Source organism: Equus asinus, chromosome 2 (genome assembly GCF_041296235.1).
Source record: "Equus asinus isolate D_3611 breed Donkey chromosome 2, EquAss-T2T_v2, whole genome shotgun sequence".
In the NCBI taxonomy this organism is placed as follows: Eukaryota; Metazoa; Chordata; class Mammalia; order Perissodactyla; family Equidae; genus Equus; species Equus asinus.
Genome location: NC_091791.1, coordinates 27418749 through 27443660, shown reverse-complemented (window position 1 = coordinate 27443660; position 24912 = coordinate 27418749). Strand labels below are relative to the sequence as shown.

Here is a 24912-nt window from a genome sequence, read left to right as displayed (position 1 = left end):
TGGGGTTCTCTTTCCCCATCTATAAAATGAGGGTGTTAGACTCGGCTATTCTAAGTTTCCTTCCAGGCTTAGAGACAGATTGATGGGTCTAGATTCTGGAGAGGTCACATTAAATTGTTGGAATTAGTTGCCTACATGTATAAATCAGAAGATTTTACATAAAATATGAATTTCTGGCTTCTTGAAAAACTGGAAATGCCGGTAACGTTAGCCCTGCATTTCAATTTCAGCACAACTGCCTCGAGCAGGGTGAACAATGGCCTCTCCTTCAGAAGGGGCGTGTCCCTCCAAACAGTTTGCCACCATCCCTACCCAGTCAACTTTACTGACCCCTGTATGCTTTTGAATTTATGGCCCTGTTTTAGGACTAGAATTAGCACAGTTTCATCAAAGTTACAAATGAGGGGTTTTTTTCCATTATAGTTCAAATGATGGCAGGTCTATGGCTTAATCTATGACTCTGACTTATATGTTTAATTCATTACAAGCAGAAGCCAAGAAGGGCACGTGGAGCTTTGCAGGGGTGCTCACAGGAGGGGACCAAAGAGTGCTGGAGCTCCTTCTGGTAATCTGACCTATAACTCAGGGCCTAATTGTGTCAGGTGAGGAGGCCTGGACAGTTTATTCTGTTCCCAGAGTTAACGAGCTTCCATCACATAATTTTCTTTGTGAATATTAAATGAGCATCCTCTGGAAAGCAAAGCCTCAAAATGTCAAGTCGCTGGGGAGGAAAGGTTTGCACAGCAAGTGCAGAAGGATTTGTGTGGCTTCTAGGCTGGGTTGTTAATCTTTCATTCACTGTCCTTATTTTCTTTTTCTTATCAATGTCATTATTCCTTTCGACTGGATCTAACTAGGGAAATGTTGTGAAGGAGGTATTATTATTTTTGCTTTTAAATAATATAACAGGGGCCCGTGAAGACTAGGTAACCCTTTAAAAATGGTGATTTCTCATGGCAATGAGAAAGATTCTTTGCTTTGTGTGGATATAAACCATGCCAAATATCCCAACTTGTTTCTCTACTAAAAATAACCCCCTTACACCTCCCCCGCAATGCTGATTTTTGTAATTTTACAGAAGAGAAAACTGAAGCTGAGGATATTTAAAGGACTTGCACGAGGCAAGTACAGTCTGAGAAGTGTTAGAACCAAGACTGGAAGTAGGTCTTCTGACTCCTCTACCCTTGTATCCTTGGGTCTGTCCTTGCTTTGTCCTTTAGGGAATTCCTAAATTTAAAAATACAGCAACTAGGGCCCAGCCTGGTGGCATAGTGGTCGAGTGTGCACCCTCTGCTTCGGTGGCCCGGGGTTCTCAGGTTCCGATCCCGGGTGTGGACATGGCACCGCTTGGCAAGCCATGTTGTGGCAGGCGTCCCACATATAAAGTAGAGGAAGATGGGCATGGATGTTAGCTCAGGGCCAGTCTTCCTCAGCAAAAAGAGGAGGATTGGCAGCAGATGTTAGCTCAGGGCTAATCTTCCTCAAATAAATAAATAAATAAAACAAAACAAAATAAAATAAATACAGCAATTAAAAAGGGAAATGATTACTATAAAAGTAAGGATACTTCTCTAGGGTAGAGAAGAGGAGTGTGATCTAGAAGGGAGATATAGGGGTTTCCTCAACTGGAGAGTGGTTCCCTTTACCATTACAAATTATTATAAAGTGAACATAATCTCTTTGCCTGGGACTGACCCAGTTTAAGCCTTAAACTAGGTTAATTATTAATAGTACCCTTTTTTCACTCTCAAATGGATTGTTTTGGATGATAAATTATATGGCCAGCTATTATACATTTATGTTTCATGCATTTTTATGCATGTTTATTATATGTCCAAATTTTTTTTTTTACGTTTAAAAAAATACATCAGGAAGTCTGACTTACGCTGAGGCTGAGGTCAACCTGGGAGACCTATGTTTGCTCCAAGATTCGTGATTACTGCACGGAACACAGTGGCCGTAGCTGCGATTCAGATCTGGGCGTCCGGAACAGAGGCTGTGGTGTGCCATCTTGGTGTTCTGGGGCCTCCTGTGGCTCGAGATAGTTAGATAGTTATCTCTGTTTCTTTGTCCTGCGTGTGGCTGGAGAGTGGGGTATCCCTTAGTCCTAATTATGAAGGTCAGTCCAAGGTAATATTTGAGAAAATGCTTTGTTTTTTCTACTTTGAGTGGCAAGAGTTCCCTAAATATCCGAATGGCAGGGCCCCAGCATCACTGCACCGGTGTCCGTCAGTTACTCTTCCTGTAAGACAGCAATTCTACTCAGACCTTTGCATAGCTCCTGAGTGCCTACAGAATGAAATCTAAGCTCCGAAACTTGGCATTCAACTCACCACAAATCGACCCCAGCCAACTTTCCCACATTATTCCTGCTGTTCCTCTTCAAGGGCAATGGAACCAAATTCAACCACACGGTGTTCCCAAAATGCTGCTTCCTCTCCAACCTCACCTCACTCTCCCCCCTGAGAATGCTTTTTTCCTCTTTCTTTTCTCTCAGTCCCTTTGTTGTGGACTGAATGTTGTGTCCAGTGTAGGTCCCTGTCCTGTCCTGGCTCCCTCCCGCCCCCACCCCAATTCATAGTTGAAGCTTTAATCCCTAACCCCCACATCCCACTTGCAGTGTGGCTGTATTGGGAGACGGGGCCTCTAAGGAAGTAATTAAGGTGAAATGAGATCACAGCTTGGGGCCCTGATCCAATAGCATTAGTGTCCTTATGAGAAGAGACACCAGAGAGCTCACTCTCTCCCTTGGCACGCTCAGAGGAAAGGCCATGTGAGGACAAAAGCCAGGAAGAGGGCTCTCATCAGAGACCAACCCTGCAGGCCCTGATCTCCAGAGCTGTGAGACGATACATCTCTGTGGTTGAAGCCACTCTGTCTGTGTTGTCGGGACCTGACTAGGATCCCTTCTTGGAATAGCTCTTACATCTGCATATCTAAAACCTATCTGTTCTTCAAGGACCAACTAAAGGACCATGAAGCTTTCCTTAATTCCTCCACTTTAATTCTACTTCTTTTTAAGACATTTGACGTTCTATCCTGTATTATGTAGTCATTCATTTACATATTTCCTAACCTCCTTACTAGTAAGTTTTAGGGGGGTAACTTCCAATTCAATATTACAGCTCCACACTGCCTATTAGATACACAATATATATCGCTGAAGGAACGAAAAAAAGAGAAAAAAAATAGGATGAGAAATAAGACACAAACTTCAAAGTTTAAAGAGGAAACAGAGAATTGAGATGTGTTGTTAATAAATGGGGAGAAATAAGTTAAATCTTTAGTGATGTTTAAAATAAAACAAATAGGTATCTCAGCGGAACTAAAAATAGGAGCAGAATTTTTTTCCACTGAGATCTGACATATTGTTTGTCTATACGCAGGGGGTTTGACTTATTATTGGAGTAGAATTTTTGCTCCAGCTTCAGAGGATGTGGAAAAAGACCAGGAGAATGAACTTAGCTGGTATGAGAAAACTGACATTTTATGCTACAATCACAACTGCAAATCAAAGCTCCGTGTCAGACCCATGCAGGTCTGAATCTTATGGCAGGGCTCAGAGTTGGACATCCAGGATCTGCTCTTTCCCATGAGGTGCCATTCCTAGTTACTATTCTCCTGTCAGAGACCTCCTTATCTCCCTCCTCTTCCTCACTCCCTACATGTGGTTTTTTAAAATTTTATTTTATTTGAGGAAGATTAGCCCTGAGCTAACATCTGCTGCCAAGTCTCCTCTTTTTGCTGAGGAAGACTGGCCCTGAGCTAACATCCAAGCCCATCTTCCTCTACTTTCTATGTGGGATGCCTGCCACAGCATGGCTTGATGAGCGGTGTCATGTCCGCACCAGGATCGGAACCTGCTAACCCCAGGCAACGGAAGCAGAAAGTGCTCAAATCGGGCAGGCCCCTCCTACATGTGGTTATTAAATTTAGATTTTTGAACAGGCGGTACTCACATGGGTCAACATTTGAAAACTATGTAAGTGAAGAATTTCCCTATAATCACAACCCGGGTGCGTGCTTGTCACAGTGACAAGGATGATCGAGCGCAGACCCTTTCCTTGTCCAAGATTGAGCTGGAGGCTGGAACTGGGGTGGAACAGCAGTCAGGAAGAACATCCTAAAAGATTCTAGAAGATCCTGAAGTTGCAGGGCCTGGCAGTCAGGAGGACAGGGGTCCTGGCGCAGGGCAAACAGTGGACTTCTAGCAGCAGCGAGCTCAGAAGGTCAAGGAAGAGGGCAGGGGAGGAAGGAAGTGGGTGACAGCACAGAGCGCAGGAGACCTCTTGGGGCTGCCCCGTGGGAGGGTCAGGAGGGGCAGGCTGCCTGAGAGAAGGGCAGTGTGTGGGGTGTGGGGTGCTGTCCAGGGCACCTCGAAGGGACCGGGAGTCCAGGGAGGGTGAGGAGCGGGGAAGGAGGTGGCAGAGCAGAAGTGACAAGGGGCGACCCGGCATCAGCAGGGTGGCTCCCTCGCACCCACCTGAGCACCCTGGAGACTCCGGATTCCCGGGAAGGGCTGCTCCTAAGGAGCTTGGGCCCTCCTCAATGGAGGAAGCTTTTCTCACAACTCCATCAAAAAGCCACCTTTTTCTCTCTCTTCCTACCCCAGTGGCTATGTCCAGAAAATATCTAGAAAAGTAAATAGGAAAGCCCAAGACAAAAAGCTTGAAAAGTCCTCTAGAGAAGGGAAATGGCATTGCTGACTTGATTTTTTTGCCCAGGGTTGTGGCATGTTCTCATCTGAGCTCAAAGAGTCCTATATGTTTAAACAAGTGGACAATGTTGCTTCTGAGAATTCCCTCTCAGGGGGAACATTTGGTTCTGGGGAAAGTTTGGGTAACTCCAGCATTCCCCCAATTCCTGTTTTTCCTCAGAAGACCCGGTGCTTCGGTGCAATTAAAATGTCACTGTCGAAGCAATAACTTTGAATACTTATCTACAAATAGGTGATTTTCTGGGGGGGGTGGGGAGCTTCTCTAAAATTAGGGCTTTATGTTGCATAGACAGCCATTGGTGTTCTACTTCCAATCTTGAAAAAATCAAATTCTCAAAGACTTTAGGTCTAGGTGCAGTGCCTGCCCCAATCCCAGAACCCGCGGACTGGGGGCTTCTCCTTCCAGAGGAGCAGTCCCTCTGCCCCGTTAGTATCCGGTGAAGGACTCTGGCAGGAGAGGGGGAGTTAGGGAAGGTATTTGCTAGGGGCCTCTGGCTTTACCCAAATGACTGGCTGAAGGTCAAAGTCAGAACTTACCTGGGATTAGACATCTGCAGCCGCCATCGAGCAGTCTCGGACCTTTCGTAGGCCTTTTTGGAGGTGAAATATGATCAGAATTCAGGACTTTGTTGTATTTTTTTCTTCCAGATTTAAAAAGAGATCCCTAGAAGATGAATGCCCTTGCCCTGCATTCATCCAGATGGACAGACTGGGAAGCCCCTGGAAGTCAGGATAAGCCTGCACCAGCAGCCCCTCACTCAGGAGAGGATGACTCCTTGAGCTAAAAGTCCTCCAGACTTGAAGGAAGATCCCTCTTGCTAAGGAAAAATGACTTGGTTTAGGTGTCTACATTGCTCTGTGTCTGGGGTGTACCTGACGAATATGACCCACCCCCAACCACCCAGGATAAACATCACTCAGCAATCCTCTCTGTGAATTTGAGCTTGGTTTGTTTTTTATTTCTATTTTTCATTTTTTTTCCAGGAAGATTACCCCTGAGCTAACATCTGCCAATCCTCCTCTTGTTTCTGAGGAAGACTGGCCCTGAGCTAACATCCGTGCCCATCTTCTTCTACTTTTTTTATATGTGGGACACCTACCACAGCACGGCTTGCCAAGCGGTGCCATGTCTGCACCTGGGATCTGAAGAACTAGGTTTATTTTATATTGTAAATTGTCTCCATGGGTCCTTTCTGACATTTTTGCTATGAAGTCCTGAATTTCTAACTTGCTTCTAAACTGCTGAATGCCACGTTTTCCTGACTGCTCTAGCTTTCTCTGAAATGCACAGGATAGGTCCGTAGGTTTGGCAAACTCTCCCCCACCCCTTTCTCCACACTCTTATCCCACAAGTGTACGTTCAGCATTTGAGAGCCTTTAATCTTCTTCCCTCTTAGCTCCCTTAAACACATTTGTACTTAAACTTTTTATGAAGTTAAAAGTTTCATTTTCAATCAGCTGAACTAGAAGGACCATATCTATCCTTAACTTTTGTCAGATATCCCTAAAAACTCAATTTTTTTCTTCTAAACTTCAATAATGCTATTTCTTTCTTTTTTCTTTTCCTTTCTTTTTTGCTGAGGAAGATTCGCCCAACTCGCCCTAAGCTAACATCTGTTGACAATCTTCCTCTTTTTGCTTGAGGAAGATTTGCCCTGAGCTCACATCTGTGCCAATCTTCTTCTACTTTGTATGTGGGTCGCTGCCATCGCATGGACATTGACTAGTGGTGTAGGTCCATATCCAGGACCTGAACTCAGGCCACCAGAGCTGAGTGTGCCAAACTTAACCACTAGGCCATGGATCCGGCCCTGATAATGCTATTTTTATAAATGCATGCCAAGCTTGTGAATTGAGTTTTTTCATCTGAACTTATTTTCCAAATATAGGAGTATGAGAATTGTGGGTGGAGGAAGTAGCACCAGAAACTGAAGGACTAGGAACTAGACTTCGGTCATTATTTGAAATAATCGGAATAAAAATCCTTTCATTTCTTTAACATTCTACAAATATTGTTTTGAGGCCCTGGTGATACAGCAGTGAGCAAGACAGACAAAAATCTTTGCCCTCAGGAAGGTCAAGTTCCAGTGGAAAGAGACAGATAATAACTAAATGAAGGAAAATAAAGCAGAGAGGGTGTAGAGGGAGGGTTTATTTACAAGTTAAAAAAAGGTGGCCTTTGAGCAGTTCTGAAGGAGGTGAACTAAGGGGCTATGCTGACACCTGGAGGAAGAGAGTCCCAGGCACAGGAAACAACAGCAAGTGGACAGGCTCCCAGGGGAGCGTCCCTGGACAGAAGGAGAAGCAGCTAGGAAAATCTGGCTGGAGCAGCAGGTGATGCTCCCCAGAGAAGTAAGGGGAGATAGCAGACTCTTGAGAACCTTGTCGGATTTGTTCCGTGCTGTGGCTTTTACTGTGGTGAGATGGGAAGCTGGTGGAGGGTTTCAAAAGAGGGAGCTACAGGGTCTGTTTTAACAAAACCACTCAGGCTGCTGGGTTGAGAAGGGAAGGAGGCAGGTGTAGAAGAGGAGAGACCAGTTAGGAGGACATTGCGATCATCTCCAGCAGAAATTAATCAGAAACGTCTGATTGGTTTACAAAAAGGGATGAAAATGGGCTTGCAGAATACAAAAAAAGAGGTGATTAATAATGCGCCTTTATGGGTCTGCTTAGGCTATCTGCCCTCTCCCATTCCCTAAAGTTGCATGGGTCCTACCCCTTCAGTACATGTGGATTGGGGTCCAGGGAATACGGACTTTCAGCAGGAATACGAGGGGATTCTTATGACTAGGAGGTTTGGGAAACTGCTTCACTCTAACCTCCCCACCCCCCAGCACACCTTTTGGAGTTTGGGGCAGACCTGGAAGGCGTTGCAGGGCGCCCATGCAGCCGGAAGGTGGCGCCACCTGACCGCGAGCTGCAGAGAGCGCGCCTCTCCTAAGGAGAAGTGAGAGGCTGCAGACGAGCCGGTCGGTGGCTGCTGGGGTCACCCAGGCCTCGCTTATCCCAGCCGGAGCGGCCCGCACAAATAGAGGAGAGTGGCGTGGCCAAGTGCCCTGGATTCTTTTTAGGCTAATGTGCATCTTCAGCCGCCCCTAGTGGGACTCTTGGCTCCTGAGGCAGAAGGCGCAGCCCTCTGTGCACGGGCATTGAGCGTTTGGGAGCAGGCAGAGCGGTGCAGCGAGAACCGGCCAACTTGCTCCACAAGATATTAGTCCAACCATGCCGACCCAGGCGCGGCGATCTACCACCGAGGCCCCTCAGGGAGCACCGGCCCTGTGCACGGCACCATTTCATTGGCAGCGGGACTGGAGGCCCCGCCCCCTTTCGTACAGCTCTCGTCTGTGACTGGCTGTCGGGCCCCGGCCGGCCACACCTCCTCCCCTCGCACATACACAAGAGTCACGCGCCTTTCAGTTGGAAACTTGGCGTGCTGGGGAGGACAGTTGCCCTCATCGTCCCACCCACGTCCCTTGTCATTGGTCCGCGGGGCCGCTCGCGACCACGCCCCCATTCTAGCCCCCTGGCTGCGGGGTCGGGCGCCCGCTCGTGATTGGCTGGTTGGCCTGCCTCTCTCGGGAGTGGCAGGCGCTCCCCTCCGCCCCCCCTCCGCGAGGCTAGAGGACTCTCAGCTGGCGGAGGCCGAGTCAGTGTCACTCAGGGAGGCGGGCTGCTGAGCACCGGGTGGGAACGCTCCGTTGCAATCTCTCCCAGGGGCCGGTGCCTGCGCTCGCGCCGTCGGGTGGGAAGGATGAAGCCGCAGCTGGAGCAGCCACCCTATGATTGGCTGTGGCTCTTGTGAACCCGAAGTAAAGATGGCGGGCGGGCAGGCAGCCGCTGCACTGCCCACTTGGAAGATGGCGGCGCGCCGCAGCCTCAGCGCCCGCGGCCGGGGGGTCCTGCAGGCGGCGGGGCGGCTGCTGCCGTTGCTACTGCTGAGCTGCTGCTGCGGCGCGGGCGGCTGCGCAGCGGCGGGCGAGAACGAGGAGACGGTGATCATCGGGTTGCGGCTAGAGGACACGAACGACGTGTCGTTCATGGAAGGGGGGGCGCTGCGGGTGAGCGAGCGGACCCGGGTCAAGCTGCGGGTGTACGGGCAGAACATCAACAACGAGACGTGGTCCCGCATCGCCTTCACCGAGCACGAGCGGCGGCGCCACAATCCCGGCGAGCGCGGGCTTGGGGGTCCCGCGCCTCCAGAGCCGGACAGCGGCCCCCAGCGCTGCGGCATCCGCACCTCAGATATCATCATCTTGCCCCATATCATTCTCAACCGCCGTACATCGGGCATCATTGAGATCGAGATCAAGCCGCTGCGCAAGATGGAAAAGAGCAAGTCCTATTACCTGTGCACGTCGCTCTCCACGCCTGCCCTGGGCGCCGGTGGCCCGGGGTCCGCGGGTGGCGCTGTCGGGGGCAAGGGCGGCTCCGGGGTGGCCGGGCTCCCGCCGCCCCCGTGGGCCGAGACCACATGGATTTACCACGACGGCGAGGACACCAAGATGATCGTGGGCGAGGAGAAGAAGTTCCTGCTGCCCTTCTGGCTGCAGGTGATCTTCATTTCGCTGCTCCTCTGCCTGTCCGGCATGTTCAGTGGCCTCAACCTGGGACTCATGGCCCTGGACCCAATGGAGCTGCGCATCGTGCAGAACTGCGGCACGGAGAAGGAGAAGAATTACGCCAAGCGCATCGAGCCCGTGCGCAGGCAGGGCAACTACCTGCTGTGCTCGCTGCTGCTGGGCAACGTGCTGGTCAACACGACGCTCACCATCCTGCTCGACGACATCGCCGGCTCCGGCCTCGTGGCGGTGGTGGTCTCCACCATCGGCATCGTCATCTTCGGGGAGATCGTGCCCCAGGCCATCTGCTCCCGACACGGCCTGGCTGTAGGAGCCAACACCATCTTCCTCACCAAGTTTTTTATGATGATGACCTTCCCCGCTTCTTATCCGGTCAGCAAACTGCTGGACTGCGTCCTGGGCCAGGAGATAGGCACGGTCTATAACCGGGAGAAACTGCTGGAGATGCTCCGGGTCACCGACCCTTACAACGACCTCGTTAAAGAGGAGCTGAACATCATCCAAGGGGCGCTGGAGCTCCGCACCAAGACGGTGGAGGACGTGATGACTCCGCTCCGGGATTGCTTCATGATCACCGGCGAAGCCATTCTGGACTTCAACACCATGTCAGAGATCATGGAGAGCGGCTACACTCGCATTCCGGTGTTTGAGGGGGAGCGCTCCAACATCGTGGACCTCCTCTTTGTCAAAGACTTGGCCTTCGTGGATCCAGATGACTGTACTCCCCTGAAAACCATCACTAAATTTTATAATCACCCCTTGCACTTTGTTTTCAATGACACCAAGTTGGACGCTATGCTGGAAGAATTTAAGAAAGGTGGGAAATTTTGGTATCTTTCATTGGCTTGCTCTTTCTCTCTCCATCCTCCTCCCTCCTTGAGTCCTCTACCCTCAGACCTACCCTCCAAGGCGAGCTGACCGGAATTTCTCCTCTCTCTTAAGTGCAAAGTTGAAAGGGTGGTGTGGATTTGGGGGTGGATTAAACTAGTAAGAGCTTCTAGGTTCTTTAAAAGCACAAGACTGCCATCTCTTGCTTTTTCTCATATCAAAAAGCAGGCTTCCTATTTTCTGTGCATGATGCTCTCCCCAGCTTTCTGGTTTTGAAGGGCCTGCTGCATTCATGCCCGGGTTCTGAGTGGGTAGATGAAAGTAGGGACCGGCTGATGCCATGCTATACCATTTGGTTGATGCGTACTAACCGCAAGCATTTGGAAAACATTTAAATAGCTTTTCTGAACCCAATACAATCCTTTTCCTCCTCCTTAAACCATTCATTGACGTTTCAGAGATTGGAAGTGCATTTTCAGTAGCTGCTGATACTGGTTGTCTAGTGGCCTGTGGGAAAGACTGAGGTCTGCCTTTGAGGATAGGGAGTGGGGTAAGCCAAATATCACCCAAAGAATTCACTCATTTGGATGTGACTTGCCTTAACTGGAAACGAGGGTTTTTAAAAAAACTAAAGTTAGTTATTAATATATAACTTGGAAAGACTAGTGGTAAGTTAGCCTTTTACAAGGCTTTATCTTCTTTAGCTTTCTTCACTAGTTGTGTTTACCTGACAGCAAATAAAATTCCCCAAACCAAGTGTGGTTTCGGCAGAAAGCTTGAACCTTTAACAATAGGATGAATTCCTCTTATGGTTTACTTATTTCTTGAGTCTTTCTGGTTTAAAAGGGTTCTTTTTAACCTTGATCACCTGGTACGTGAGCTTGAAGTATGCCTTCAAGTCACCCCTCACCATTCCAGGGAGTTATAACAGGGAAGAGAAGTGCAGAATCTGGTGTGCTCCCCTTTGTTTGCATCGTGGTATTTTTTGTTTGTTTGTTTTACCATGTAACGAACAGGTAAATAACAACGCCTACTACTATTACTGAAATTCTACCTTTAAAAATGTTTCCAGTAAATAGCTAGTGTTGTTATTTGAAAACAAGAGATGCTGAGTGTTTTCATTGCTTTGATGCTAGTCCATGCACACGTATTAAAATGTGTATGTTACCTTTAATGACCTAGTAGTCTCAAAATTAAGTTTTCCTTCTTCAAATAGAATTTTGGTCACCAATAGTGGTCTCTCCACTGAAAATGGCCACGTGTAAATGGTGACAGCTCACTGGATGTGATGATCTGAACATATTCACAGAGTGTGTGCTTGTCCTAATTCCGTTTTCCTGCCTGAATAGTGTCCTCTCTGGAACAGGACCACATTGCAGTAATTTTCAGATAAAGGAATAGAGCAGAATGTGCTTTGGAGATTGGTAATTTGCATTTAAAAGCAGAAGGAGATTCTTCCGGATTCTTAAATAGTAAAAAGAAAATGCCCATTATCTCTAGGTGACAGAACTCCTTTTGCGGGTGTCATTATTCTTTCACTACTAAATTGTTAATTAGAGCATCTAACCAGTCTCTTGTTTCATTTTGCAGGAATATCTGCAATACAGAAAGATATATTGAAATGCTTGAAAATGCCTGTGAAATAGTACTTTATTTTCTTTTTGTTGCTAAATTTCCCAATATTGATACAGATAACTTAGTCTCTGTTTTTCTTTATTATTCAGAACTTTTGCACCTCTACTCATGGGTCGATATCACTAGTATATACTAGTCTTTTCTTTATTCCTGCATCTTTTTTCTTTGAGAATTTTACTCTGCACCTCACAACTCATTAATCCTGCCCCTAACTCAAAATTTCAAAATTTGCATTATTTTGAGATTTGTTTTTGGTTGTCCTTGAGCAATTTTCCTGTGACTAATTTGTTTTCATGAGGAACTGTTTTTTCCCCCAAAATTACCTCTCACAGTGTTTTCTTTGAAATGTATCCTTTAAATGATTGAATTACTAACATTTTCCCATGAATTCCAGAAAAATAATAATGCACACGATTTTATTTTTGTCCTTAACTAGAATGATGTAGTTGGTTAAGAAGATGGTACAAGTTAAATGTACATTCAAGCTAGTGGCATATTCAGAAGAGCAGGCAAAGACAGTGGGTTGCAATGGGAAATTCAAGCCATGATCTTAAAGGGACAGAGTGGGTGTTGTTACTTAACCTATAGGAATAACTGATATTTCGCCTTCTCTTTCTTGATCTTTTGGTGCCTTTAACCGTACTGACAGCTGTGTTAGTTTGTTTTTCTATATGAGGTAGAATAGTTCACCTGAATTTTTTCCTTCATTTTCTAATTCACTTATGAAAGAATATGAACAGTCACCCTTCTGTTGTTTTTTCTCTATTGAATAATGGTGTGTGTGATGGTTTGAAGCCTTTTTCTTCCTCTCTTCCCCTCTTTCTCCTAACAATACCAACTGTAATCCCCAAAACTGGTTAGATCATTAATCCGGATCTCATTGAAAATTATCCTTCCTAATTAAGAATGTCTGCAGGAAGCCTTTCCTGTGTATGGCTGTACATCATTAGTCTGAGTTGTTCTTTACTAAGGAGGGGAAAGGTTCTGTAATGTGGAAAGAAACGAAAAGCTACCTTTACATAAGCGTATGTGAATGTCTTCTTTCTGACAATTAGAACTTTTTGCCTGGTTTCCAGGAAACTCTTAGCTCTACTTGAGGTTGGAAGACAGTAATTATGCTAATTTTCCAGTTAGCTTATTATTATTATTTCTTAGTTATTTGCTCTGTGCCAGGTACAGGGCTGGAGGCTTTCCATGAATCACCTTGTTTAAATCTCATGATGTCTGAGTGAAGGAATCTCCGTTTTACACATGAGGATATTGAGGCTTCGGTTAAATGATTTGTACAGGGTCACATAGCAGGTTGTTGATTTGGGGTTTTAACTCAGATGCGTGACAGTGGTCTACCATTCTGCTATGCTGGTCCCCTGGATCCTCATTATGCATTTCTATTTTAAGTGAGTGCGAAGTTTGATCTTTTGTCAAAACATTGCCTCGGAGCTTGTTGGGCAACAGACACAGAAATGTATTTAAACATACAGATGGCTTCACATCCAGTGTTTCTGTGATGTGGTACCTAACAGTTGGTGTCCCCACTTTTGCCATTAAAATAAATAAAATTTTTGGCCTGTGTGATCCTAAATCTAAAGAATTCTATTCCCCATATTTCCGCGTCGGGCATCAAGATTTATTTCAGAACGTTTATCCTGACATTATGGTATACGCGTGTGCTGCTCTAGTGGACTCCTGACAGCTGTTTCCTAATAGCTGAGGTGGTTTGTAGTAAGGTTTCACTCTTAGCTTCTTATCTGTTTCTGTTGCAAAGGTGACTCAAACTCAGTTTTGTGTTTTGATCTTGATTTTATTTACTTTTCTTTGTAGCCACCTATATAATAATTGGTTGCTAGCGACCATCCTTTACACCTCTGCCCCTGTGCTCCATGCAGTCAGTCTTTCTCTTTTGTTCATTTTGTAGTTACTTATAAATCTAAAACGATAAAAGTAAATACCCCCAGAGGATTATGAGAATTTTAGAAAAACTGCCTAAAACAAAAGAGTGTAGAGGAAAGAAACACTAAATGAAAGATTGCTACCTTTGTGTGCAGAAAGGATACTAGAAGTTGTTCATTTACCTGACAAACCTTCCTAACAGACATTGTGGGCTCTTAGCCACCCAGTTGTCTACACCGGGGTGGAATTTAAAGGGTTAGTAACTAGTTTTTGCTGCTTTGTTTTTTTTCTCTTAGTGTTGCAACAATTGCCTCCCAGTATTGCGAGGATGCTTGTTTCACAGCTGCTAGGGACTTAGGCTGGCTATTTCCTAGCTTTTTCTTACCTGGGAACGGGTAGGATCACCAGATGACGTCTTTTAAAGGAAGATTGCAATGTGTGATTTTTGCTCAAACGTTAGGTCTACAACTGTCTCTTCCTATATCACAACAAATCTTTTCATATTAATGTGTTGAGAGTTTAACATTAAAAACTTTTTCTCGCCAAATAAAGCGTTCCACTCGCCTAGAATCTAGGAGGATGTTTTTACTGGTGTTTAAAGGTATGAATGGTGTTGGGCATGGCGGGGTGGTGGATATATTTGTTTCTATGATTTTGTTTCTTTGTTCTTTTTATGCAGTAACGCACGTTAAACTATTATAATTTTGTGTGATTTTAGAACACAATTATGAAATATCCAGGTAGTATAGAATCAGAGCTGGAAGGCAGACAGCTTGAGGATCATCCATCTAGTCCACTGTTTGTGACACTCACCAGATGGTAAGAATTACTTGGATCACTTATTAAGAATAAGGTCGTGGGGCCTCACTCAGAGACCTCCTGAAGTGGTATCTCCAGGGAAGGGGCCCTGGAATCCATATGGTTAACAGTTAACCTGAGGTAATTCTTATGGTTAGGTGAGTTTAGGAAATGCTAGTCTACTTAACCTCTTAAATAAGGAAAGTAAACCCAGAGAAGGTGAGAAAGTTAAGTGACTTGCTTAAAGCTACTCACCTAGCTAGTAGCATCAACAGGACTAGAACCCATGTCCCTGACTCTAGACTGGAATTCTTTCCACTCCAACAAGCTGGCCCTCTGATCCCCAGTTAAAGGTACTTTAACTCTGACAGAGTTGAAGGTAGCTGCATTAATGGTGAAAGCAAATATTCAGGTTCGCCATTGGTTTTTATTTGTCTTGTGGTTTTGATGTCAGTCTTTTTGATATGCTGGATTCAAGCCATCTTTGACAGGCATTTTGTTTCATAGAAAATAAGTCTCAATGTGTGAGCTCGCTTTATTTTAGCTTACTTCAAGTTTTTTACTCTGCTAAGGTCAGACTAGGAGGGTATTTTAGGAAACGAGTATTGGTATATAGTTTGCTTGAAGCCTCAGGTAGTTAAGTATAAGGTATTCCTTTTGAGTTAACTTGTTTTGGATGTCCCTGAAGGATGTATTTTCTTTTTGGTCATTTCTACTATGAGAATAATAAAGATTGGATTTGGGACTGTGGGGTGAAACTTCTTTGGCTCTATTAATTTTTGTTCACAGTACCGGTCTATAAATTTTCCATTGAGATATTCGTCAAAGCATTTGGAGCAGGTGTCCCTTTCATGCATCTATGTATCCTTTTTTTTTTTCACTTTTTTAAATATTGTAAGTTAAATTCTTTCAGAGAATCATGTCTGGTTTTTGGAGGTTATTTGTGTTAATAGGATCATGAAGCCTGAGCATGGCCTTTTTGGTCAGGAGATACGACAGTTGAATACCGGCTCTGACTTGGTATGAGCTGGACGAAACAGGAAAGGACCTTGTTCTGCTTTTTCTCTTGGTTTTTACGGGGATTACACAGCACCTGCCCCCTCCCCCCAAAAGGTCTCAGAATTACTTAAATTCTGAAACATTCCAAACTACTGTAAGAGACTGGTTAATTTTAATTATTAGCAAAACTAAACACACTTTAAAATATTATTAACCAGGAAAACCCACAAAATAGACTGAGCCAACATAATATTTTATGGTTGTATTTGCTTTTGAACTACTTAAGCTTTTAAGAACAAATCTCTAGACTCTAATTAGATGTTTACTTTAGCTCCATATAAGGAAGTATATTTCTTTCTAAGGGGCCCTTCCCTCTAAATGCATACATTTCATTGGTAGTCTGTTTCAATGCCAGTAAGATTTGCTTGACATATAAAGACTATTTATTAAATTTAAATACATGGAAATGGATGACTAGGGTTGAATATAATTTTAGTATTGTCTTTTCATCTTCTTTTTCTCAGAACACACAAACAAGAAACCTCAAATTCTACCAACATTGGAAAGAAGAGACAATAAGAAGCCTTCTTTCTTTCAACATCACTACACTGGCAGCTCCAGACTGTCTACATAGGAGGATTTTAGGGGTGCATGCTCTGGAAGGGGGAGCTAGGAGACCAATAACTAGCACCCTCTGTCGATGATGTGTTTGTTGGGCTGGCTTAGGAGTTGATGGAGATAATGGGGATGCTAACTCCCCCCCCGATTTACATTGGTGCTGCCACTGATCGTAAACACTGCTGTAATGATGGTGAGATCCTCATTTCTTCATCCTTAACCCCTCCTTGCTGTCAGACCTAGGTGGGAATGTTTCTCTTTTTGCATTCACCATCTGCTAATGCAAAGGTTGAGAAAAATGTGCTCTTTCTGCATCTACTTTGGACAGGTAATTTACCTCTTTAAGCGTCAGTTTTTTCCGCAGTAAAATGGGATATTTTCTAAACAGAGATTACTTAGTTAGAATTAATGTGACAGTGAACGTAAAAATGCTTCTAATAGGATCTGGCACTTAGTGGTCAGTTAACCACTATTTGTATCATGATGATTCTGTAGGTTCTTCGTTGTACTTGTTCTGTCTCTAGTCGAGAAGACACTGTGGGCCATGTGTTCTCATAGTTAGGGATGTGGAAATCTTGAGAGTGGTTAATTATTGTAGGTTTTTTCTTTTCCTTTCTATTGTGACAGAATGCTATGCTTTGTTACTTTTCTAGCAGTTGCTGTTACTTGATGAGATGGCCACAGGCATATATATTTTGAAGGGAAACAGAACAGTTGATTATATGTTCTATTCTCCTTGGAGTAAGAATACTGAATTAAAAAAATTCTTCATTTTCCTTAACTATAAGTGACTGAAAAAGACGACAAAGTTTAAAAGAAATAGAGCAAGTACTCATGAATTTTGGACGCCCTTAAATAGCCAAAGTTTGAAGACTAAAGGAAGGTCTCAGATTACTCTAAGATCTTTTAATGTTGATTACATCAAAAGTATAAAAAATGGTAATGTCTAATATAGCAAAGTTTTGTTTCTTTGTAACAATGTAAATTTGTAATACTTTTGGAAGGCAACCAGGAGTCATAAAAATGTCCTACTCTTTGCTTTAATAATTTTTTTCCCCTGGAAATCTTAATTCAGTGATATAATTCAAGAGAAGAAAAGAGCTATGTTGGCTTTTCGTGTTGTGTGTATATTGCAACATTATCTATAAATAGTGAAAAATTGGAAGTAACTTAAATATCTGATACTTCAAATCAGGCCATGGAGGGGAAGGAGTTAAGAAAATTGTAGACGTCAACTAATTGCAGCCATTTAGTGATAATTTTGAAGGCCATATAGCAATATGGGAAAATTTATTTTGCTTATTTTGCATAGATTATAGACATGTAAAAATACACGTGTGCAGACTAGAAGGGAACATGGAAAAAGTGAAAATAGTTGATGTGTTAGGAATGATCATTCCAGTCTTTGCAGAATCTCCTTGTTAACTTTATACAATAATATACCTAGAAAAAATTAAAATCTGCTGAGAACATTACAAGTCCTGATCTTGGGAAAACTAACCTTTGCTCATATTAGGGAACTCATTTCATTTCTCCTTAGGAACATTTTACTGCTGAAACAAATGGTTCTTTGTAAATTTTTAAAAATTGATATATAATTCATAAAATTCACTTTTTTAAAGTGTACAATTTGGTGGTTTTTAGTGTATTCACGAGGTTGTACAACCATTACTGCTACTTACTTCTGGAACATTTTCGTTACTCCAGAAAGAAACCCTGTACCCATTAGCAGTCAGTCTCCATTCTCCTCTCCCCACAGTCCCTGGAAACCGTTAATCTACTTTCTGTCTCTATGGATTTGCCTATTCTGGATGTTTCATATAATTGAAATCATACACAATGTGGCCTTTTGTGTCTGGCTTCTTTCACTTAGCATAATGTTTTCAAGGTTCATCCATGTTGTAGCATGCATCAGTATTTCATTCCTTTTTATGGTCAAAAACTATTCTCTTTTATGGATATGCAACACCGTTTATCCATTCATCAGTTGATGGACATTTGGACTGTTTCTACTTTTTGGCCATTATATATAATTCTGCTATGAACATTGGTGTATAAGTTTTTGTGTGGACATATGTTTTCAATTTTCTTGGGTATATACCTAGGAATAGAATTGCTGGGTCATATGGAACTCTATTTTTAACTCTAAGAAACTGTCAAACTGTTTTTCAAAGTGGCTGCACCATTTTTACATTCCCACCAACAATGTATGAGGGTTCCAATTTCTCCATATCTTCACCAAATCTTGTTATTGTCCTTTTTTTAAAAGAAAAATTGTAGGGGCTGGCCCCGTGGCCGAGTGGTTAAGTCTGTGCGCTCCGCTGCAGGCGGCCCAGTGTTTCGTTGGTTCGAATCCTGGGCACGGACATGGCACTGCTCATCAAGCCACGCTGAGGCAGCATCCCACATGCTACAACTAGAAGGACCCACAACGAAGAATATACAACTATGTAATTGGGGGCTTTGGGGAGAAAAAGGAAAAAATAAAATCTTTAAAAAAAAAAAAAAAGAAAAAAAAAAGAAAAATTGTAGCCATCCTAGTGGGTGTGAAGTAGTGTCTCTTTGCGGTTTTGATTTGCGTTTTCCTAATGGCTAATGAGGTTGAGCATCTCTTCATGTGCTTATCAGTCATTTGTGTTTCTTCTTTGAAGAAATATCTATTCAAATCCTTTGCCCATTTTTAAATTGGGTTATTCGTCTTTTTGTTGTTGAATTGTAATTGTAATTGTTCTTTGTGTATTCTGGATACTAGTCCCTTATCAGATATGTGATTTTCAAATATTTTCTCCCATTCTGTGAGTTGTCTTTCCACTTTCTTGGTAGTGATCTTTGAAGCAGAAAGGTTTTTAATTTTGATGAGGTCCAATTCATCTCTTTTTTGTGTTTTGTTGCTTGTGCTTTTATTGTAATAGCTAAGAAATCATTGCCTAATCCAAGGTCACAAAGATTTATGCCTATATTTTCTTCTAAAACTTTCATAGTTTTAGCTCATATATTTAGGCCTTTAATTCATCTTGAGTTAACTTTTGAATATGGTGTGAGGTAGGAGTCCAACTTCGTCCTTTTGCATGTGGACATCAAGTTGTTCCAGCACCATTTGTTGAAAAGACGTCTTTCCTCATTGAATTGTCTTGACATCCTTGTCAAAAGTCAATTGACCATAAACATGAGGGTTTATTTCTAGACTCTAAATTCTGTTTCACTGATATATGTGTCTGTACTTATGCCAATACCACACTGCTGTGGTTCTTGTAGTTTTATAGTAAGCTTTGAAATCGAGAAGTAGGAATTCTCCAACTTTGTTCATTATTGTCAGGATCTCTTTCATTTTTATGTGAATTTTTCATGGATCTTCTTGTCTGTTTCTGCAAAGAAGGCACTTGGAATTTTGATATGGATTGCGTTGAATCTGTAGACCATTTGGGGAGCATTGCACTGTTAATAGTATTAAATCTTCCATCCATGAACATGGGATATCTTTCCATTTATTTAGGTCTTCTTTAATTTCCTTCAATAATGTTTTGTAGTTTTTAGTGTACTTGCAATCTTTTCATTAAATAAAGCACTTAGGAATAAATTTATTTTTGATGCTCTTGTAAATGAAATTGTTTTATTAATTTCATTTTCAGGTTGTTCATTGGTAGTATATAGAAATAGAAATTGATTTTTGTATATTGATCTTGTGTCCTGCAACCTTGCTAAACTCATTTATCAGGTAACAAATAGTTCTTAAAATAGAAAAGTGCTTTTGAAAAACACATGAGTTTTTTTGCAGTTATCTGATATTTGTTTTATGTAATTGTAGTGGATTTTATTTTTTCTTTAAAAAAAACTTGGGCATTTTTACTTGCCACTTTCGTATGTATAGAGTGAAGCACCTAGTATTTGTTATTGACAGTGTCATTCTTTGGGAAATTTGATAGGAAAGAGTAAATTTTGTATCTCAGATTAGATATAGGAAAAAAAAGAAATAGGCTATATGAAACATGTCAGTCAAAGAGACCAAAGATGTAGCTGGCTGGAGCTTGGAGGTTAACAGTTAATGTGTTTTGAGGCTGACTCCATGTTAAGTTTGCGCACTCCACTTCGGCAGCCTGGGGTTCGCTGGTTCTGATCCTGGGTGCAGACCTAGCACTGCTCATCCAGCCATGCTGTGGCGGCGTCCCACGTAAAAGAACTAGAATGACCTACAACTGGGAATTACAGCTATGTACTGGTGCTTTGGGGAGAAAAAAAAAAGAGAGGAAGATTGACAACAGATTTTAGCTCAGGACCAATCTTCCTCACCAAAAATTAATCTGTTTCTATCTAATGTTTAGAGTGGCATTGTATCAGATTTGGGATTTGGCTTAGGAGATGAGCACAGAAAAGACTGTTGTGTTTGCTTAATATCTAAATGGTTTTTTGTACTGTGTTTCTTCTCTAGGCCATTTTACCAAGGTTTTTCTTTGGGTCATTTTTAGAGAGACTAGAAAAAACCCTGACTTTTAGTCACTCTGCATTTCATACTGCCATCATCATTATGATCCTTGAGGTTTTTGGGTACCAGGTAACCAGAAGAGACAAAATAAAACTCTATTCTTTTTTTTTTTTTTTCTCCTTCTGTGCAATGGATGAGGGGCTGGTAATCTGAGAGGGAGAATGTTTTCCCAAGCTAGCAAAGACAGACCGAGGGCATCGTCTGATCTTTATGGGAGTGTGCAAAGCCTCAGTTTTTCCATTTGCCCATCTGCAATCAGAAAAACAATGTGCTGACTCAACTTGGAGCTTCTGCAGAATGGCATCTGGGGCTTAGGCAGTCCTGAGAATCACGCAAGAGGTGGAAATATCTGAGCAGGTTTTAAGAAGTAACATTAAAACAGCTAGAACAAGACAGTATACACTCTTGTCTCCTTCAAGATTTCTTTGCTTTGCTCAGTAGTGTCCCTCCTTGATATAAGGTGTGGCAGGAATAATTTGGTCTCTGCAGAGTTGATTACTGAGCAGACATTTTTCTTGCTCCAGGAGCATGGGATTGATTGGGGTAGGGGGTGAGATTCTGCTGGAATGGAGTCAATTAGATAAAATACTATTATAATGATATTGTATGGGCCATCTGCCTAGGTTTTTTCTTTAAAATTTTTATTTCTGGGGCCGACCCTGTGTCCGGCTGGTTAAGTTCACGCACTCTGCTTTGGTGGCCCAGGGTTTTGCCAGTTTGGATCCTGGGTGCGGACATCGCACCGCTTGTCAGACCATGCTGAGGCGGCATTCCACACAGCACAACCGGAGGCACTCACAGCTAAAAATATGCAACTATGTACTGGGGGGCTTTGGGGAGAAGAATTAAAAAAAAATTTTATTTCCTTGTTCCTGTGTATATACATTTACCTGCAAAGACTAGAAGAATGTTTTCTTTTATTCTTCTCCCCAAAGCCCCTGAGTACATAGTTGTGTATTCTAGTTGTGGGTCCTTCTAGTTCTGCTGTGTGGGACACCACCTCAGCATGGCCTGATGAGCAGTGCTACGTCTGCGCCCAGGATCTGAATTGGTGAAACCCTGGGCCACCGAAGCAGAGTGCACGAACTTGACCAATCAGCCATGGGGTGGCCCCTTGAAGAATGTTTACCAGAATGTTAACTGCCAACGACTACCTCTTGATGGTGGCTTTTAGGGGAGGAAGTATGTTTTTCTATGTTCCTTTGAGTTTGTTTTTTTAAGTGTGTGTTTTGTAATATTTGGCAGGAAACAATCCATTAAAATGTTATCGAAAGTATAAATTTTGGGGGCTGGCTTGGTTAAGTTCTGCATGTTCTGCTTTGGCGGCCCGGGGTGCGCTGGTTCAGATCCCGGGTGTGGACATGGCACCGCTTGGCAAGCCATGCTGTGGCAGGTGTCCCACATATAAAGTAGAGGAAGATGGGCATAGGTGTTAGCTCAGCGCCGGTCTTCCTCAGCAAAAAGAGGATTGGTGGCAGATGTTACCTCAGGGCTAATCTTCCTCAAAAAGGAAAAGAAAAAGTATAAATTTTGTGACTTAAACCACTGATTTAGGTATTTAAGTGAAATTCAGTGTATTTAGGTGAAATTCATCCTTTTTTTCCTTAGGAAATATGGAGTATTCTGTCATGATGCAGCCATGTTGTCATTTGTGCCATTTTATCCCTCTCATTAGAATGCTTAGTGTTTGAGGTGAAAGATGAATAGCATTTTAAAACCCGTAAGATATGTGTGTGTGTGCACGTGCTTGTGTGTGTGCGTGCACAGCAGTTTAGTAAAATAATTTCGTGTGTAAAAAAAGGAATTTAGGTTTTTGAGTTGCCTTTGTTTACAAAACATGTTATTAAGTGACAAAATCCAGTTTGTTTAGATTTGTATCTGGACTGCCTGGAGTGACGCTGTTTGATACTGAATTCATAGCCCTTATTAAATAAAAGATTGGTGAAGTAGTTGAGTTTCGACTAGATTGGTACCTTTTGCATAAAACTGTAATCCCACGATAGCTCTCATTCGGGGACATTGAGATTCTGGAAACTGATGCTTCCTTTTATCTCCGGAAATCATCACTGATGACCCAGTGATGGTTATTAAAAGGAGACAAAAGAATAAAAAGATTGTTCTGGAACCACCCATGCTCGAAGCTCTCTAGTTTCCACACTATCTTATATATTTTGCTAAAATAAAAAGACTTTTTAACTTTGATGAGGATCAAGTATTTGTTTGGTTTGATTATATTCGTATAAAATTATGTATCTGTTATACATCCTTTATGTCAGACAGATAAAAAGATGTGATTTTCTTTTTTTTTCCTGAGTGTATACAGAAACTTTGTATTTATTTGTAGGATAAGTTAGCTGTTGTTTAGACATCTGTCCTGAAGTTTGTTTTTAAATGACATAAAATAATGACAATAGATTTTGCCTCTACTCCTTTTATGTAACTTCTCAAGAAAACTAAGCATTTTAGGAAAAGAATTTGATGTTTGCTTTATGTAAAAGCACTATTGCTCTTGAATAGTCCCACGCATATTAGACAGTCAAATAAAGGTATTCTTTGCTCAGTTCCTTGATAGTTAGAAGTGTGTAGAAGTTTTGGGATGGTCACCCTACAGCGAAGCTCCTCAGTCGGCACAGACCTTCCAGCCAACATTTAAGCATGAGCCTCTTAAATGTGAACGGGCAGCCAAACATCTCTGGATGTTTGAGGAGAGCCTTTAATAGTCTCATAGTGAGACTAAAGCAAACGGAAAAGAGAATCTTAATTGACTTAAGCTGGTTTAGCTCGCATTAGCTAAAATCCAACGAACCAGCAGTTATTAGTACAGGTATTACTTTCTCTGTGACCTCTTAAGGCCACTTACCAAACCAGCTATTAGTAGCAAATGTGAAGATTTGCTGTCTCTTCACACATGGTGTGTAGACAGAATCTTTCCTGTTTTCATTCGACCCTCCTGGTCGTGTGGGGCCCCCAACTAGGTCAGGTGTTGTAGGTGCCTCCTGAAGGTGTGCTTAGCCTTGCTGCACATCCAGAGGCTCATGGAGGCATTTCGGGCAGAGTTCTGTGTCTCAGGGAATCATCACCTGTCTATTTTTCCTTTCTTCTTTTACTGCAGGATTTCTTAAGGAATAGGTAGTTACTTCCTTTTCCTTGACGCTGGCTTCATCTTTAATCCTCTACAAACTGGCTTCAAGCTGTCACAACCAATGACTTCCTTGATTGCCAAACCCACGTCTTGGTTGTCATGCTGCCTAGCTTCTTTGACTGCTTGGCTGCTTTTGGCACTCAGGTGAGGACCTCTCTTCCTTAACCAGCTTGCCTCTTGCGACATGCTACAGCACGCACCATGATTCTCCTGTTTCTCTGGCTCCTTCCTTTCCCATTTTAGGCTCCTGATTTCTTCCTTCTACTTCTAATTGGGCATTCTCCAAGATTTTGTCCTTATCTCTCCCTTCCGTGGTCTTTTCCCATTTTTAGAAAACTTTCTTTGACTCGTCTTTAATCTGTAAGCATTTATTGAGTGTCATAGAAAGAACTGCATGGGATGCAAAGATGAATTCGATACATTTCCTGCTGTCAAGTAACTTGCAATACATATGAACTGATTCTCTTTTTCCTTCCTTGTATCTTGTTACCAAGTTTAATTGATATATTTTGAAAATGCCTCTTACCCTTTTTGTTTTCTTTCCATTCCCTCTGCTACTACTCCAGCCCTTAGTCCCTTTTATTTGTACCTTGTTCAGTGCCTGCTGTGTTTCAGGTGCTTCGTAAATGCATTTTGAATGAATGAGTAAATCTATCCATCTTGATTATTGTAAAACTTCTAATGTGGCTTCCCTTATTTTGTCTATTTCATCGACTATACCTCTGCCAATCTGCTCTTCCTTAAACATATCTTCCATCTGACCAGTTTATCGAAAACCTCCTATAATTAAAATAGTGGGATATTATCTGCTATGCACTGAACAGCGTCCCCCTCTAAATTCATATATTGAAGCCTTAATCCCCCAATGCGATATTTGGAGATTGTGCCTTTGGGAAGTAATTAGGGTTAGGTGGGGTCATGAGGGTTGGGGACTTTATGGTGGGGTTAGTGGCTTTATCAGAAGAGGAAGAGAGAGAGATGACCCTCGCTCTCCCATGTGAGCGCACAGCGAGAAGGCAGCCATCTTCAAGCCAGGAAGAGGCTCTCACAGGAACTGGATTGGCCCGCACCTTGATCCTGGCCCTCCCAGCCTCCCGACCTGTGAGAAATAAGTGTCTGTTGTTTACGCCATGCATCTGTGGTCTTTTATTGTAGCAGCCCAAGCAGGCAAATACATTGTCTTTTTACCTGTCAGAATAGCCAGGGTAGAAAAAATGATAGAAGC

At 42.9% G+C, this 24912-nt stretch overlaps 1 protein-coding gene across 3 annotated transcripts in view; it reads left to right on the top strand.

Moving 5' to 3' along the window:
- The first annotated feature begins 6299 nt into the window (after nt 1-6299).
- Nucleotides 6300-24912, top strand: part of CNNM2 (cyclin and CBS domain divalent metal cation transport mediator 2) — a 157198-nt gene continuing 138585 nt past the window's right edge. For 2 of the 3 annotated variants that reach the window (XM_014852152.3, XM_014852144.3), the window contains exon 1: nt 6300-10114. In XM_014852152.3, coding sequence (XP_014707638.1) covers nt 8497-10114 — 1618 coding nt within the window. In that variant the 5' untranslated portion in view covers nt 6300-8496. Of the gene's footprint in view, nt 10115-15971; nt 16209-24912 lie in introns of those variants that run through there. The other variant, XM_044751650.2, reaches the window with a different exon arrangement.